An 18203-nucleotide genomic window follows, 5' to 3' on the forward strand; every position below is an offset into this window, starting at 1 on the left:
CACACACACACACACACACACACACACACACACACACACACACACACACACACGCACGCACGCACACACACACACATACACACAAACACACAAACACACACACACACTCTCTCTCTCTCTCTCTCTCTCTCTCTCTCTCTCTCTCTCTCTCTCTCACATGCACTCACACACACAGCCTGTCAGTGTATACTGTAATTATTCTCAATGCAAAGAAATCACTGTGCTACATGACACACTACTAGATTCTTTGCACTGTTATAATCTACAATCTAACCTTTAGATTTAACTGTTATAAATCTACAATCAAACGTATTCTATTCTATTCTATTCTATTCTATTCTATTCTATTCTATTCTATTCTATTCTATTCTATTCTATTCTATTCTATTCTATTCTATTCTATATTTGACTTTCAACACACAGTATTATCTTTTTTATTTATTTTTTAGTATTACCATTTCTATTTTTATTATAGCCATTACTTTTAAAACTATTTGACATTTAATTTGTATTCCATATTCATCTTTATTTTAATATTGCATTCATCTGCATTTATGTTTATAAGCTGTGAAATGAAAGCCTCAGCTTGGTGCGGCCGATCACACTGAACACTCTTTTCCTTTCCAAAAACGCAAGGCGCACCACACTGCCTTTTTTGTTGACACGAAAGAAAAATAAAGCACGGTGCTTTTTTATGTCACTAGGAAACAACTGAATCAGCTGGGTATTGTGCACGAGTATAGCTGTCCATAATGTTATAATTGGAATAACATTGTAATACTCAAGATTTGTAAAGTAATACAGCTCTTGATGACTTGAAACAGTGACCACTAGTCTCTCCTCCATCTTTAAAAGTTCTCCGTAGTCATCTTGACAACAAAAACACTGCAGGCACCTCAAGGGAAACCCCACCTCTGTTTCTATTTGATTGAAGAATGAAAAAGCGCACAAAAGCAAGGTTTACAGGGTGCCTAAGCAGTGTGCAAAACCCTATTTAAAAGATGCACCTCTTAATGCAAAAATCATGTTCGCTGTGATCGGCCCCTTATGCAGCCAGACATTAAAAATATATAAAATAATACTTTTAATCGCTTAACTGATACTATTAATCGGTTAAAAGCGCACCTTTTTGGTTAAATTAGCATTCTGCTATAACTATGCATCTTACCTACAGTATGATTGAAATGGGTTAAATTCTTCTTTATTTTTTGTACAAAATCAAATAAGCATAACTACACTTATATTTTATTGCATAACATTCATTGTACTCTTCAAAAACTTCATTTTGTAAAATATTTTAGACTTTTGTTTTGGAATGTTAAACTGAATTATAGACTGAATTAAAAATTTTATTAAAATTTAAATTGTCTATTCAATTATTCTATACACATCCTTTGTAAATGTTCGAATAATGTTATAATAGAAATATTATTGTAAAGTTATTTGCTAATTTCAATGTTAAATTCAAATATATATATATAAAATGTATACAGTTGAAGTCAGAATTATTAGCCACCCTTTGAATCTTCTTTTTTCTTTTTTTAAATATTTCCCAAATTATGTTTAACAGACCAAGGTAATGTTATGTATGTCTGATAATATTTTTTCTTCTAGAGAAAGTCTTATTTGTTTTATTTCGGCTAGAATAAAAGCAGCTTTTAATAAAAAAGAAAAATTCTAAATTATTAGCCCCTTTAAGCTATATATTTTTTCAATAGTGTACAGAACAAACCATCGTTATACAATAACTTGCTTAATTACCCTGCACAGTTAACCTAATTAACCTAGTTAAGCATTTAAATGTAACTTTAAGCTGTTTAGAAGTGTCTTGAAAAAGATCTAGTGAAATATTATTTACTGTTTTCATGGGCAAGATAAAATAATTCAGATGAGCTATTAAAACTATTTTGTTTAAAAATGTGTTGAAAAAAATATTCTCTACATTAAACAGAAATTGGGGAAGAAAATAAACAGGGGGGCTAATAATTCTGACTTCAACTGTATATAAAATTATTCTATTCTATAATCTAGCTTTTAATAATTTATTTGCTTGGTTAAAATGTACTGTTCCGTTCCGTTTCGTTCTATTCTATTCTATTCTATTCTATTCTATTCTATTCTATTCTATTCTATTCTATTCTATTCTATGCCCTGAAAACTTTTAGTAAACAATTTTAACCTTTTTAAAAATAATCCTTTTATATAAATATTATGAATAATGTCCACTAAATTGAAGCATAGTACTTTTTGAATAGTGAATTGCAACTAGATTTCTTAAAAAATATCCAGAAATTATAGACATATTTTATATTGTTTTATCTGTTTATTCGGGGCGACGTGGGTCAGTTGGCGTTTCTGAGTAAAGTTTGCATGTTCTCCCTGTGTTCACGTGGGTTTCCTCCGGGTGCTCCGGTTTCCCCCACAAGTCCAAAGAGATGTGGTATAGGTGAGTTGGGTAGGCTAAATTTGTCTGTAGTGTACGTGTGTGAATGAGTGTGTAAGGATGTTTCTCAATGATGGGTTGCAGCTGGAAGAGCATCGGCTGCGCAAAACATGTGCTGGATAACACACAGAATCAAATTGTCTTCTCCAAAAAAAAAAAGCTAATCTCATCTATTTCATTCTACAGTGCTTTAGTTCCTATGATGTATTTCACTCTTTTTTCTCACACTAAAAAATAAAGCATGGATCCAATTCTGGGTAAACAGAAGTAGCAGTGGTTGTGTGATACTCACAGCAGTGGCGATGACGGGCCGCACCTCAGAGAGGAAGGCCCGCCGTGGGCTGGAGGGTGTGCTGCGTGACAGGAAACTAGGTTTGACAGACAGGAGCTCTACCTTTTCCCCCTCAGTCATCTGCAGAGGCCGGATGAGCTCCGAGATCTTACTCATCGAATCCTCATTACCTTCATAACACACACACACACACACATATACACAAAGGTGACTGATTACTTCATTACTGCGTATAACCACATCCTCCTCCTTCCGTCATCATCACCGCTGGTTTATCAGAGCAAACTTCAAAAGAGTTTCCTTGCACCTTGATAGCAAGATACTTGATAACAGGGATGGGCAAACTCCATCCTGGAGGGCCGATGTCCTGCATGGTTTTGCTAATCAAACACACCTGCCTGTAGCTTTCTAGTGATCTTGAAGACACTGATTAGGGTGTTCAGGTGTGTTTGATTAGTGTTGGAGCAAAACTCTGCAGGAACACCGGCCCTCCAGCATCAAGCCCATGCCTGCAGTATAATGTGAGAAAGGCAAAGAATGAAAATGGTAACCTGAAGATGAACAATTGTGAAGTGCACTATAATCAACTGATATCTTGATTAAAACACAAACAACATACTATATTCAATTTCAAAAATTTGGGGTCAGGCATCTTTTTTTTTCATAATTTGCTCAAAAATAAAGCAAAGCAGTAATATTTTTAGAATATTTATATTATATTTACAGATATACTTTATTTATTTGATGGCAAAGTGTAATATTCAGTGATCTCGGTTTCAGTCATCACTCAACTGTATGTATATATTTGTAGGGGGAAAAATATTCTCCTGTTTTTATTTTACTTCTGGTGAAAAAAATATACATTTTAAGGTCAATATTATTATTATTATAAATTCAATACTTTCCTAGTTAACCTAATTAGCATATTTAAGTCATTAAGCTGAATGCTAGTATCTTGCAAAATAACTTTAAAACAAAATCATTAAAACTTCAAATGAAAATATATACAATAAACACAACTTATTTTCAAGCTAAATAACTTTTAGCTTTAGAATTATAAATATTATAGCCGATTATAAAGATTATATTATATATTCAGTGGCATACTATATTTAAAGGGCACCTATTTTACCCCTTTTTCAAGTCTTCTGTTTCTCCAAAATGTGTCTGTAATGTTTCAGCTCAAAACACTCATCAGATTACTTATTATACCTTTAAGAATATTAGGATTTTCTGCTTTGAACACAATGTAGCTGTTTGTGTTGCCTGTACCTTTAATTCTAGTTCTCTTACCGCCCACTGTTCACATGTGCCTGTCAAGAGTGTACTTCAATCTCTACCTCAGCTGCGTCAGATAAACAGCACCGTGACAAACATGGAAGCAGATCTCACATAACTTTTGTGAGAAATTCTACAGTAAGAACTTTCCCAATGATTATTTGATGTATTTGTTGTGGAGTTGCAATGATGATTCACACACAATGTCTTTACAAACACACACAGCAGATACACACACACACAGCTCACATGTTTACTTTGCACACAAATGTTACAGGATACAGGTTAATGTACTGCTGTATGGAAATCTGTTTTGATAATGTACAAAATAAACCTGATTTAACGTCCACAAACCGAGATTAAAGCATCTTTTTTTATAATTGTACTGACATGCGGCTGTGGTGATAAAGATGGTAAAATCACTGTAATTCATTACAAGCACTGTTTTGAAAATGTTTTAAACTTGTAAAACTCATTCTTGATCACATATGACGATGATTGATGACCACAGAGAGCTGAACAGATCTTTTAATCCCAGTTGCTTTGCACACGTCCTGTCTTGTTGATATGATAATACGTGTTACTACAGAGACATGTTAATACCGGGCTGTCAATCAATTTGGTGGGTGGGGAAAACCACACTCCTACGTCATGTTGCGATGGGCCTCAAAATGGAAGGGATTTTGAGTCTTTTAATGACACTTATTGTCTTTATATCACCCCAATATGACTGTGGACACACTATAGCTACATACAGTTCTGTCCAAACAGCTTATAAAATATGATTTTCATTATAGGTCAATTAAAATTACAAGTAAGTCAAAAGTTATTTTAAGACTTGCTTAAAAAAAAGTCCATGAAAATGAAACGAAAAAAGATGTTCAAATGTTTTGAGGTCCATTTATTAAATTTACTATACACCTATAAATTAATTATAGTTTACAATAAATCAAATAATAATACAATTTCTAATATGACTTTCACCCTCACATTCATAATCAAAACAAACCATATTATGCCACTACATAACTCAGGTAGATATTAAAGGAAGTTTGAGCAGAAGATGTGTAGTGTACACTACCTTTCCCTGAGGGGGCAGTGAGGCCATTGAGGAGTTGGGAGAGGGTAAGGGGTTTGGTGGGTGAGCCGGGCGAATCGCCACCTGTCAACTGGCTGCTGCTCAAGATGTCCAACTTCCCAGCCTGCAGCCTGAACTTCTCTAGCTCTTTTGAAAGCAGGTTAAACTGCTCACTCTGCGTCCGGCATTTTTCCTCCAGTTCTCTCACTTTAGCCTGGAAAGTAAAAAGAGAGAGAAAGAGAGCGAAAGAGAGAAAAAAAAGATATAGAAAAGAATAAGACTTGCATGAAAAACACACATAATTGCATGACATCTAAAATTGGTAACAGCTGTTATTAACATCTAAGCTTCACACTGATAATGAAAGCCTGTTTTCGCCACAGGATGAAAAAATTATTGTGATTTTTCTTTTATCTCAAAAGTTTGGCTTTCTGAGTAAAATTGATCAGAATTGTTATATTTGAACTGAAAACTCCAATATATAAACCTTTGAAATGATAGTAAAAATCTGTACATTCATAAAAAATCATTTGATATATGAATTGTAAGTTAAAATGTTGGGATACAAAATGGGGCTTTGAGTTTACCGAATAAGTAACACATTCTAAGAGACACAGTCAGTTTATGAATTCTCAATTCATATCTCACTAGTTCTTATTTATTCTTAGAACAGCAAGTATTTTTTTTAGAATTGCAAGTTACATTACAATTCTTACAGCGTGTCTTAACAATATAATCAAGCTACCAGTGACAAGCAATCTGGGTGCCCACACAAGATTAAATACCAGCCCTTTAGGATAGTGATCTAAACTCCCAAACAAAATGGTAAGTTAATAGTATGGTATAATCTAATTAATACATATTAAACCTCTTTTAACATTCATAAAAGTACATGCTAAGTGACTGACATTTGTTGGTTTGCACTGAATCACAGTACTAATGTTCACTTTCAAACTATATATTTGCTAGTTATTTTATTATCAGGATTTGAGTTGAACTATCTGCCTCCACTTTCAGTATGGCAAATAAATATCATGTAACATGATAGGCAAACTAAAGGTCCTGAATTCCTGCGAGGTTTTATTCCGCACTCAATGGCTCCTGTCTTATATTCAGCCTTTGTTCAGCTGCTTAGAATAATTTTCTACCCAACCTTTCCCGATAAGTTTACATCTGGTTTCCAAAATCTCACGTTTAAAGTGGATATATACTAAAGGAGAGAAATAACAGATAAAACTGTAGGTTATGCAAGGATTGTAGGCTATATGTCAGTTTTGTTCGCCCCTTTGTGATGAGACATGACCGCCACCTTAAACCTGAGGTTCAAGACTTGTGACTACTAATGTGTGAAACTTTGAGGTGTTATCACATTGCGCAAAGGTTAATTTTTTTCCATTGTGTCTATGATGCATGAAAATGACTCTCTCATACACCAGAGTTGCTTGATATGGGCTTCCTAACAGTAAACTGACCTTTTTCTAATGCAAGCTGACGGCGCATGTTCACTTTGCTCTCCTGTGTTGGTAAAGCCCTCTCTAAAGAAACATTGTACAGATGATGCATGCACAGACTGTGAGAATAAAATGAATGTGCAGTAAGCACTGGTCCATGCGTTCAGCATGTGTAACAGTCGTGAGCATTGACTGTAACGGCCAATTAGCATTGGCTGTCACCAACTGATATCGCATTTTATTCAGAAATTTATTCTCAGGCCGCAAGAAATCTGATTGGGTCTCATGGCTCCTGCGGTTGTGCCATACAGACCTCTAGTGCAAACTCACATTGGTAGCATTTAACACTGAATAAACTTAATCAGCACCTGAGGTGATCCTTGTCATTGTAGTTTATGTGGTTGTTCAGACGCAACTATTTACATGCCATATATATCTTCTAGGCGACGCAGTGGCGCAGTAGGTAGTGCTGTCACCTTACAGCAAGAAGTTCGTAGTGATAGGTTGGCATTTCTGTGGAGTTTGCATGTTCTCCCTGCGTTCGCGTGGGTTTCCTCTGGGTGCTCCGGTTTTTCCCACAGTCCAAAGACACACGATTGTCCGTAGTGTATAAGTGTGAATTAGTGTGTATGGATGTTGCCCAGAGATGGGTTGCGGCTGGAAGGGCATCCGCTGCGTAAAACATATGCTGGATAAGTTCATTCCGCTTTGGCGACCACAGATTAATAAAGGGACTAAGCCGAAAAGAAAATGAATGAATGAATGTATATATATTCTAAAATAGAAGTTATAATAATAAATGAAAGTAGAAATAAAAGTTAGGACACAGTGTTAGAGTAATTCCGTTTATATCACACAATTCAACCTTTTTAAAAAGGTTGTTTTTTTGTTTCTTGAAATTCTTCAATAGCAATTCTATTCTTCAATAGCAATTCTACCTATTTTCTTCAAATCTATATTTTTATCATAAAATTGCAAGAAATCAAAGAAATGTATTTTGTATAGATTCTGAGATTTTCAAATTGCATCGCTATTCTCTCTTAAAATGATTCTCAAACTAGTTTTTAACAGCTGATGGTGCTGTGTGCTTTCCAAACGACCATACTCTGCTTGCATCCAATTCCTTACAAATACCACATGAAACTAAAAAGATCATTAATAAAGTTAGGAAAGATTCAAGTGAATTACAAAAGGAGTCATAGTGAACGTGTTTAGATTAATCTAGTGACATAAAAAGCGTATGGTTGAAAACTAGCCTAGAGTGCCATCTGCTGCTAAAAACTACGCTTAGAATCAATTCAAGAGAAAATATTGATGCATTTTAGTAACCTCAAAATCGATTTCTCAAATTTTTCACCAGAGCTCTAACTACAAGACACAATGTTATTGAAACTCTATGCAGAAAAGTCTGAACTGTGAGATATAGACTTGTAATAGCAAGAAAAAATCTGATCTATGTTTTCTTTTTATTCTTAATCCCATGGCAGAAACAAGCTTCCATATTGACTAACCGATAAACGCTAACAAATGAAGCCATCTCTACCAACTTTAAATGCGTTAAGCAACCAACAAACAATACTACAAAAACAACGGCCTACATCTAAAAGGAGGTTTTTCCTACCAAAAATCTCATTGTGTTCTTAGTGCGAAGGACACTTCTCAGCTTCAACAGAATCAAACAAAGACAGCAGTCAATCTATGTTAGCTGGTATTGTACAACAAATCCCGTTTTTGCTCATGATGTTAATGATGGAAAGGAGGGTACCAAACATGCTAAAATAACAATAAAACCTCTTATGCTTAATGATTGGATGGAACTCACATGAATAGTACATCGAGGATCATGTGAGTTTGCATTTTAACATGGTACCTGCTATACTTACGATGTGTCAAGTATGCTATGTTTATGCACATTTAGATCACACAATTGACTGAATGGGGCTTTTTGGGTGAGGAAATTAAAGGGGGTGGTGAAAGGAGGACATGTCACGTTCTGCAATCCGTCAGTCATGTTTATTTTGTCTGATCTGATCTGCAAACGCACATATCCATGAGGCGCTAACAGGACTCATGCATCGCAACACAACAGGAGCAGAAGGTCAGGCAGTGAATGAGAAATCTTCACCACTGAGTACAAACAGACGACAGAATTTTTTTTAGCTTTTTCATTTCAACATGCCCTCGACTACAAGCTGCCCTCAACTTCATTTATCTCCAATGTTTAAGCTTCTGTATTACATAAAAAGCTTCTCAAGAGGAATAATAAACAAAATATAATGGTTTCAATTAATTAGGGTAAAACAAATAAATAAATAAATGTACATTTAGAGTTGAATACATTTTTATTTATTAGTTTATAGATTGAAGAATGTATTTTGTTTTTGGATGGAAACAATGACATGTAATTTTTAATTTGCATAAACAAACTGAAAAAAAAATCATGTCATAATGTTAAATGGTTTACAATAAAATAATAACACTCCCCAGATAATAAAAAATGCATAAACAATATAATATCAAAATTAATTTAATGAAATGTAAGTGCAATTACTTTTAACCCATAAATATTGATGTTTTAAATTAATAAGAATATATACATACATACATACATACATTTATATATATATAAATATATAGATATATATATATATACATATATATATATATATATATATATATATATATATATATATATATATATATATATATACACATACATACGTATATATATATATATATATATATATATATATATATATATATATATATATATATATATATATATACATACATACATATATATATATATATATATATATATATATATATATATATATATATATATATATATATATATATATATATATATATATATATATTAAGTAATATATCTGCACCAAAATAAAAATATATAAAATATTAAGCCCAAACCAAAAGTTCTGAATGTCCTTGAACTGAAAAGTAAACCAAATATGACTTATTTATAATAATAAAAAATAAAAACTTCTCATATTGTATTTAAATGTTTTATATACAGACCCACACATATATTTGAACACATAAACACCTATTTTATGTAATACATATTTTAAAAAATAATTAGTTTAGCTTTGCAGACAAGCAAGCTGTAACCTGTTCATTTACTTTCACCATTTATTAAACATATAACTTCTCTCAGGAATGTATAAAATGGCTATGGAAAAGACTGGGCTCAATCATTTGATCTATGGCGATATAGATCAAAGGTATTGATCAATCATGGACATGAACGGTACAGTATTGACAGGACAGCTAAAAACGAGGTGACAGGAGTCACACAGGGAGGAGAGGAACAACTTTGAGGAGAAGTAACTCGAAAATACCTGCATGCTGTCCAAGTGATTCTGTATATGCAAAAAAAAAAAAAAAAAAGACCAGTAACATAGTGACAAGAGATGCAAGAAACCAAACAAATCACAGTTGCACTCATGAGCATTTCTTCAGAAGTCACAGAGAGCTGGCATAAATACAGTTTTGCTCCAGTTTTCGTAAATTGCCAACTAATGGCAGCAATGAATGAAAAGAACAAAGCAGAATATGGTAAATGAATCACAAATGCATGTTCGTTTAAAACTTTCAATAATGAAGCTGGTTATCACATACATTTATAAAAACATTTATTTAAAGCTGCAGCCTTTTTTTATCCCCATGTCTTTGGAAGTTGAAATTGCAGTTAATTGCAATATGATTGCGGATGAATCTTGAATTTTATTTATACAATTAAGTCAACACATGCATACATTGGTATTTTTATAAATGAAAAAAATATATAGTTCTGTCTAATTGAAAATGCACCATCGATAGCATGCAAAACCAGGTGGCAGTTATAACATTATGAATAAAGCAATTTTGGCCAATTAATAGCTTGCAAGAAAGCGGTGCATAATCTTTGGTTAAACAAAAGAGGAAACGACTCGCAAGATAACCTGACAATGTGTTTGAATCTAGATGAATGCATACACTGTGTAGAAAAAGATGGATTTTTAAAGATTTGTGTTGACAGGGCCTAAGTAGCATGCCTGAAATTTCTGTTCCGATCAACTTAGAGGCTGGAATCAATCATTTAGACTAACGATGGTGATTTAAAGTGCCTTTGTAAATTGATTCAATAAGTTAAAATCTCTTCTTGTATTTACATAGTGGTTATGTGGCTTAGGTAATGTTTTGCCTTTAGGGCAAAATGTTTTTATATGCTCATTTGAATTACAGAAATACAAAACAAAACTACAGCTTCTCCTAAAATTTAAAGTTCAGCTTTGACCATTTTTAAAATGGCCATGAATATTAATGAGCTCTGCTTCGCAGCTCATATCAGTGTCTCCTCTCTCTTACAAACAAACAGAATGTAATTTACTCTAAAATAAATACCTGCAAAATAATTATACTTAATATGTCCAAATATATTTAACATATCGAGCAAATTCCTTCTTATATATTTTCAAAATTGAAGTGGTGTATGCTTGACAAATATAACTGAAAGATGTATTTAGCTTTGCATATATGAAAACATACATGAAAATGGGCAGGAATTAATATCAACCTCTGTATAATCTGTTGTTTGTTGGTATCCTTAAACTCAAGAAAAATCACAGTAAGAGCGGAGTGATATAATTTGATGCATAAAAACGCATTAAACAGCAGTATATTCTGCATTTACATGAGTTTGTTGCTTCATCACAAATGGAAATTGGAAATTGTTACAATATAAAGTAACAAAAAGTACATTTAAACAGACCTTATGCCTGTTCTCTGGCGCTGAATAAATTTATAATCCGTATATCCAGCATTTTGTGTTCTGATGCATTATGATAAGATGTCTGGCTGAGAAGACACTGTCTTTTAAAACTCTGAACAGTATTCTTTGAGTGTACACGCACGAGCGACTCCATTCAACATCTGTTCGCATTGTTTAGCAATGTACAGAAAATTATTTAAGGAATGTAAATGCTATAAATTATCCATGTGATTACGCCTAATTGGGTTATTTGTATGTATGCAGATGTGATGCAAAGGTTAATGGCAGAAACATTCCAATACCACTTACAGTTGAAGTCAGAAATATTAGCCCCCCTGAATTAATAGCGCCCCTGTTTATTTTTTTCCCTAATTTCTGTTTGAGGGAAAGATTTTTTTAACACATTTCTAAACATGATAGTTTTAATAACTCATTTCTATTAACTGTTTTATTTTATCATTGCCATGATGACAGTAAATAATATTTTACTAGATATATTTCAAGACATTTCCATACAGCTTAAAGTGACATTTAAAGGTTAAACTAGGTTAATTAGGTTAACTAGCGCAGATTAGGGTAATTAGGCAAGTTATTGTATAATGGTTTTGTTCTGTAAACTATCGGGAAAAAATATTGCTTACAGGGGCTAATATTTTGACCTTAAAATGGCTTTTAAAAATTTAAAAACCCTTTTTATTCTAGCCGAAATAAAACAAATAAGACTTTCTCCAGAAGAAAAAATATTATCAGACATACTGTGAAAATTTCCCTGCTCTGTTAAACATCATTTGGGAAATATTTAAAAAATAAATAAAGGGGGGCGAATAATTCTGACTTTAATCAGAAAACATAATTAGACACTTACCATTGTGAACCAGGTCAGAATATTTAAACACAGACTGGTTATGTACTTGCTAATATATTTATATTTTAACAAAAAGTTATAGACTGCAGCTTTAATAAATTAGTTTGAATAACTTAAAATGTCATAAAAAGGTGTAGGCAAAGACATGACTCATATAGTAGCCAGATTTTTGGCTAATATAAGAAATGATATGATGACGCATGCGGAATGTTCTGCATTTTTAGCTAAGATATGATTTAAAAAGCATGCAAATGTGCACACTCACACACACATGCACTAGCACTGATGAGTGAACATGGTTGCTCACCTCTAACAGATGGACGGCACCTTCATGTTCCTTCTTAGCCTCAACCTGAGCCTGTAAAGCACACAAAAATAAGACATGACGTCGTTAATGTCACTGGAGTGCTCTTTATGAAAGTCAAGGCCAAAAATATTCCTACATGTTCCCAAATCTGTCTACCAGCAGATCGGCTCATCTTCTGCAAGCTGCTCCAAATCTCTCAGATCAGCTGCAGTTGTAAGATCTCTCCAAGAGTTTTCATCGGCATTTACAGTAGATCCAAATTCATTCTTTGACAATTGTGAACAGTACAGTCATGTGCTTTTTAATGATTTCCAGTAGCGTTATCAAGAGTTAGTTTTTTATTTTTATATTTTTCTTTTCATCTTTTTTGTGCTGTATTGCTTTGTCTATACAGCTTTTATTCATTTTTATTGAGTTTAATTCATTTTAGGTTTAAATTAAAAAAAGGACAAAACTAATTTCCAACTTCCTAAAATGTGAGATGTTTAGTTTTATGTTCATTTAACTATTAACTTAAAACTATTGTGTAATATTAGCAATCACAGCAGTGGGTGTTTACTTGAAAATAAGCGAAATGACTTCCTTTGTTTAAATTATTTTCAGTGAATAAGGTTGCTAAATTATTAATATTTTAATTATTTTTTAAAAAATACAATAAAAATATATATACAGTCAAGCCCAAACTTATTCATACGCCAGGGGTTGACTTTGCATAACTACTATTATTATTAGTTGTATTACTATTATTATTATTATTATTATTAATATTATACATTCATTTATACATTCATATTCTTTTCGGCTTAGTCCCTTTATTAATCTGGGGTTGCCACAGCGGACCCAAATACCTTCTTATATCTTTTCAAAATTGAAGTGGTGTATGCTTGACAAATGGAAGTGAAAGATGTATTTCGCTTTGCATTTTAAAGTTTTAACCTCTGTATAAACTGATGTTTGCTGGTGTCCTTAAACTCAAGAAAAATCACAGTAAGAGCGGAGTGATATGACATAATGCATAAATATGCATTAAACAGCAGTATATTCTGCATTTACATGAGTTTGTTGCTTCATCACAAATATACATGGACATTTTTACAACATAAAATAACAAAAAGTACATTTAAACAGACCTTATACCTGTTCTCTGGCGCTGAATAAATTTATAATCCGTATATCCAGCATTTTGTGTTCTGATGTGATTTGAATAGGAGACACACTGTCTTTTAAAACTGAGACGCGGAATGAGACGCCAACTTATCCGGCAAATGTTTTTACTCAGCTGATGCCCTTCCAGCCGCAACCCATCTCTGGGAAACATCCATACACACCCATTCATACACATAAACCCATGCGAACTCAGGGAGAACATGCAAACTCTACACAGAAAGGCCAACTGACCCAGCCGAGGCTCAAACCAGCAACCTTCTTGCTGTGAGGCGACAGCACTACCTACTGCGCCACTGCGTCGCTCCTATTATTATTATTATTATTATTATTACTATTATATAGTTACTTCGCAAACTAACTAACTATACAATAATATTATATACAGTTAAGCCAAAAATAATTTATACCCCAGTATAAATAATTTCGGGCTTGACTGTACATATTATTATTATTATTATTATTGTTAGTTAGTTTGCAAACTAACCTCAACAATTATACAAATACTTGGAACTGCATTTAACGAACATTTTAACGCTGATTTGCAATTCAAAACATGAAAAAAAAACTGAATTCTAATTAGTTTTATGTAAATTTGTGAAGAGTCTGGTTGAATAAGCTTTAGGTATGAAGGACTGTAGGGTTATTGATTGTACTTCTGTGCAGCTGTGGAGAACAGGGTTCAGTTCCACATGAACAGAGGAACATCTGTTTAAACGTCACGACACGAGAAAACCTTTCAGAGACATGCATGCAGACAAACTCTTCTGATGAGGGCCATTGTGTATGTCATTTCCTCAGTGTTTATTCTGCTCTGTGATCACAGCGCTCTATTCAATAAAGACAGACAATAACTCAAACGCTTCATCTCGCGTTCCACAGAAAATGTCAGATCTGATCACCTGCTCTGCCGTTTCATTAGAGTCATTTACTCTGAACGGTGACACAGCAGCACTTTTGTCTTCATGAAAATGAAAGGAATTTTTCACAGAGTTATGTCCAACTGCAGAAACACTTTTTCAATAAACATCTCTCTTCATTAGGAGACATTTGACAACTCGATTTTTTTTTTACTGTGTTTCTTTAACTTCAGCCATTTTTTTTTGTCACAGAGTTCATTTACAAAAAAAAAAAAAACTCTTTTTGTTTCATTATATTGAGATTTTTTAAACTGATCTTGGAACTATTTTACAATGCAATATCATTAATGTTTTCAAAACCCCTCATACTGTACACAAACCTGGTAGTGTTTTAAATTACATCCTGTTTTGCTTTGTTTAACTTGATATGCATAAATAACAAAACCACAATATACCTACTAGAATTTTAATTATGACTTAAAATGTAAAATAGAAAAAAAATCACAACTGTTTAAAATAACACAGAGTGAGACCAGTTGCATTTTGTATAACATTTTTACAAATGATTAATCTTTTTTACTTTGCTTCAAACTAGAGTTTACCCATTTGTCAGCAATACATTTAATAACATAATAAAATTTAGCATAATCACTATTTTCTATATATATTTTATTAGGTAAAGGTAAGTATTAAAATGTATATATTTTTATATATTTTTCATATTTTTTATATTTCTTTATTAAAATAATAATGAAGAAAAGTTAAACTATACAAACATCTGAACAAGTTTCAAAGTAATTGCACCCCATTTCATACAACCCATACCCATTTTAATAATTGATTTGCATGAATTGTTTTATGTTCTCAGGGCTTACCAGTACACTATAGTACACTGTTGGGGGGGGGGGGGGGGGGTTTGTTAGGTGTTAGGGGTTTAAATTTTCCTGGGTTTGCGCCCATAACGATTATGTTTCGTAGTCACGTCACGCCGAAACGGCTAAAGACTTGTTATGAAGACGATTTATTCTAACCACAATGAGTCGACTCTTTTTAAGATGGATCAATAGTTTTAAAAACTGTCTTTCAGATTTAAGCCTTAGCTGGATATTTCACTTCACTTAGATCTGTGTTACGCACTACATGGAAGCTCATTTTCGAAAACCCACAACAGGGGCTCTTTAACCCAACCATCACAGTTATTAACACACCTTCCCCAAACCAAAACCCAACCATCATAGTTAATGTCTACACCTCCCCCAGCTCTTAACCTAACCATCATCAAAATTAACATCTACACCTTCCCCAAACCAAAACCCAACCATCATAGTTAATGTCTACACCTCCCCCAACTCTTAACCTAACCATCATCGAAATTAACATCTACACCTTCCCCAAATCAAAACCCAACCATCATAGTAAATGTCTTTTTTTTTTGGACTTTTGATACCAGGGCTGCAGCAGGCACAATGATATTACCCAAGGCTTGAAAATAGTCCCAAGCAAAGTAACTAGGTAACAGCTCTGGGTAATATCATTGCTGCAGCCATGGTACAGCAGCAAAGATCTTTGATTATTACTCCAGAATGAGAGTATGGTTGTTGTAATAAGTATCTATGTCATTAGACACTGGTACCTTTACGCTGCTTTGAAATGATCCACTGTCTGTCTATCTGTGTTTGCACTTGGTGAACAGCAATGACGAGTTGACCTTCACGGCCAATCACAGTCATTTCTATTAAGTACATGAACCCAATGACCAATCAGCTTTGTTTAAATATGCACTCAACTGTGCTTAAATGTTTGCGGGAAATGACGTTTGTAAATATTCTGTACCGATTGGTTCCAGACTCAATATTTTTGACAATACTTTCTTTCTGTTCCTTTAACCATCCACACCAGCTTGAACCAGTCTGAAACCAAGTAAAAAGCATCTACTGTATCAGCAGAATGTGCTCTAAATTAATGACTTCTGTTTAATCATCCACCAGAAACCTTGTCATTTGAGACACGACACGGGGTCTTCTGCAGTGGATCCTGGGGTCTGGTGTGGCCTCTCACCTTCTGCAGAAGGTCAATCTCCTGCTGCTTGGCACTGAGGACGGCCAATGCTTGTTCATGCTCTAATTCTAGCTGCTGCCTCCTCTCCGCAGCCTCTCGCATATGCTGGAAAACACAGAAGAGAGAGAGAGAGAGAGAAAGCAGGAGGACAGAATGAGAGCATCCATCAATCATTCATAAAGGGACAGCTCACCCAAAAAAAGAAAACCATCTTATCTTTTACTCACCCTCATGATGACTTACTTTCTTGAATGGAACGCAAAAAGGAGATATTAAGAAGAATGTCCAAGCTGCTTTTTTTGTCATGCAGATGAAAGCAGATGAGGACCAGCAATCATTAGCAATTGAGTTTTATAGTAAAACAGCAGCTTAGACATGCTTGTTGAGAACTACTTTTTGTTCTATACAGGGAACAAGAAAACTGAAATGATTGTATTTTTGCATTTAGACAGCCATTAGGGTGAGTAAATGATCAAATATTCACTTTTGGGTGAAGCAGGTCCTTTAAATGCTTTTTAGGTCACAAAGAAAGGCTGTTTAAACTCTCCAAAGGAGTCTCTGCACTAAACTACAGACCCTCTTTTTATATCAGCTTATAAAAGATCATCGGTCTCCAGGAGCAGCAGAAACAGAGATTCCTTGTAATCCTTTGGTATCTGATCTAAACGCTGAGATTTCAGTCTTCTCTGAGCACATCAGCTCAGAATTAGGGGCCATTCACTCTGAACATTCTTGTGCATTCCTTTGCACTTATTTTCTACTGTTTGTTATGTGTAAACTGAATGACACAGCATTTCTTTGCGTGATTACATTAATTATTTTAGCAAAGATAATGAAGATACAACTATAAATTAACAGATTAGAGTAAATGTAGTCTAAGTTTAAGCATTTTATTAGCTAAGCTGTGATTATACACTGATACATTGCCTGTTAAATGTATAGTTAATATGCATTCAGTCCCTGATTCATAACTGTGATTTTCAACAAGTTTGTCCTCTCCTTCTTTTTTTTTTTACCTTTAACCAGAGGTTGCCACAAACATAACGTTGCAACAGAATATTCATTCTTAAAACTTTGAGTGATGGTTTCTCAGTTAAGTATATATTATTAATTCTAAAAAAATAAACAGGAATTTAATGCATTTTAGGCTGTTATTTGTAATCATAGTAGCATGTACTATTTGCAACAGGCAAGTATTTGGGCTCCCTGTATACAGTCAAAACATGACGCTCAAAAGTAAGTCCAAAGCACTAAAAAATGTGGAAACATATTAAAAAGCCTTTATTTACATGGCTATTCTGGCATATTCTGATGAATCTCTTACCCAAAAAGAGCACCGATACATTAATTAAGGTACCCCTGAGTACTTTTTGTTTGATTTTGGACTAAAAACAATTATGTTTGGTGTTTGTTCAAACTATTTAGTTAAAATGACCTGAAAAAATGCAATTATTATTATTTTGCTGTTGTTGTTGGGGCAACTTAATTGTTTTATGTTCAATCCACTTAAATTTATAAAAACTAAGTAAGTTAATTTAATTCCTTCATGTTGTCCCAACAACAATCTAATGTGTTGAACCCAGCAGGTGTATTTTACAGTATGTATCATAGCATTAAAGGGATAGTTCACCCA

General features: G+C 33.6%; 1 protein-coding gene across 50 annotated transcripts in view; it reads right to left on the minus strand.

The window, feature by feature from the left end:
- The window catches only part of rimbp2b (RIMS binding protein 2b), a 293432-nt gene that overhangs the window by 68506 nt on the left and 206723 nt on the right, over nt 1-18203 (minus strand). For 35 of the 50 annotated variants that reach the window (XR_015498370.1, XR_015498398.1, XR_015498376.1 and 32 more), the window contains 6 exons: nt 16571-16675; nt 12489-12539; nt 9905-9925; nt 8164-8205; nt 5095-5305; nt 2736-2905 (listed from right to left, as the gene is read on the minus strand). Coding sequence is in view for 11 of the 50 variants with exons in the window: in XM_087265300.1 (XP_087121426.1) it covers nt 2736-2905; nt 5095-5305; nt 8164-8205; nt 9905-9925; nt 12489-12539; nt 16571-16675 (600 nt within the window). In the remaining 39 variants the exon portion in view is untranslated. The remainder of the gene's footprint in view (nt 1-2735; nt 2906-5094; nt 5306-8163; nt 8206-9904; nt 9926-12488; nt 12540-16570; nt 16676-18203) is intronic. The other 15 variants (XR_015498405.1, XR_015498374.1, XR_015498381.1 and 12 more) reach the window with 2 other exon arrangements.

Source organism: Danio rerio, chromosome 8 (assembly GCF_052040795.2).
Source record: "Danio rerio strain M-AB ecotype USA chromosome 8, GRCz13ab, whole genome shotgun sequence".
NCBI lineage: Eukaryota > Metazoa > Chordata > Actinopteri > Cypriniformes > Danionidae > Danio > Danio rerio.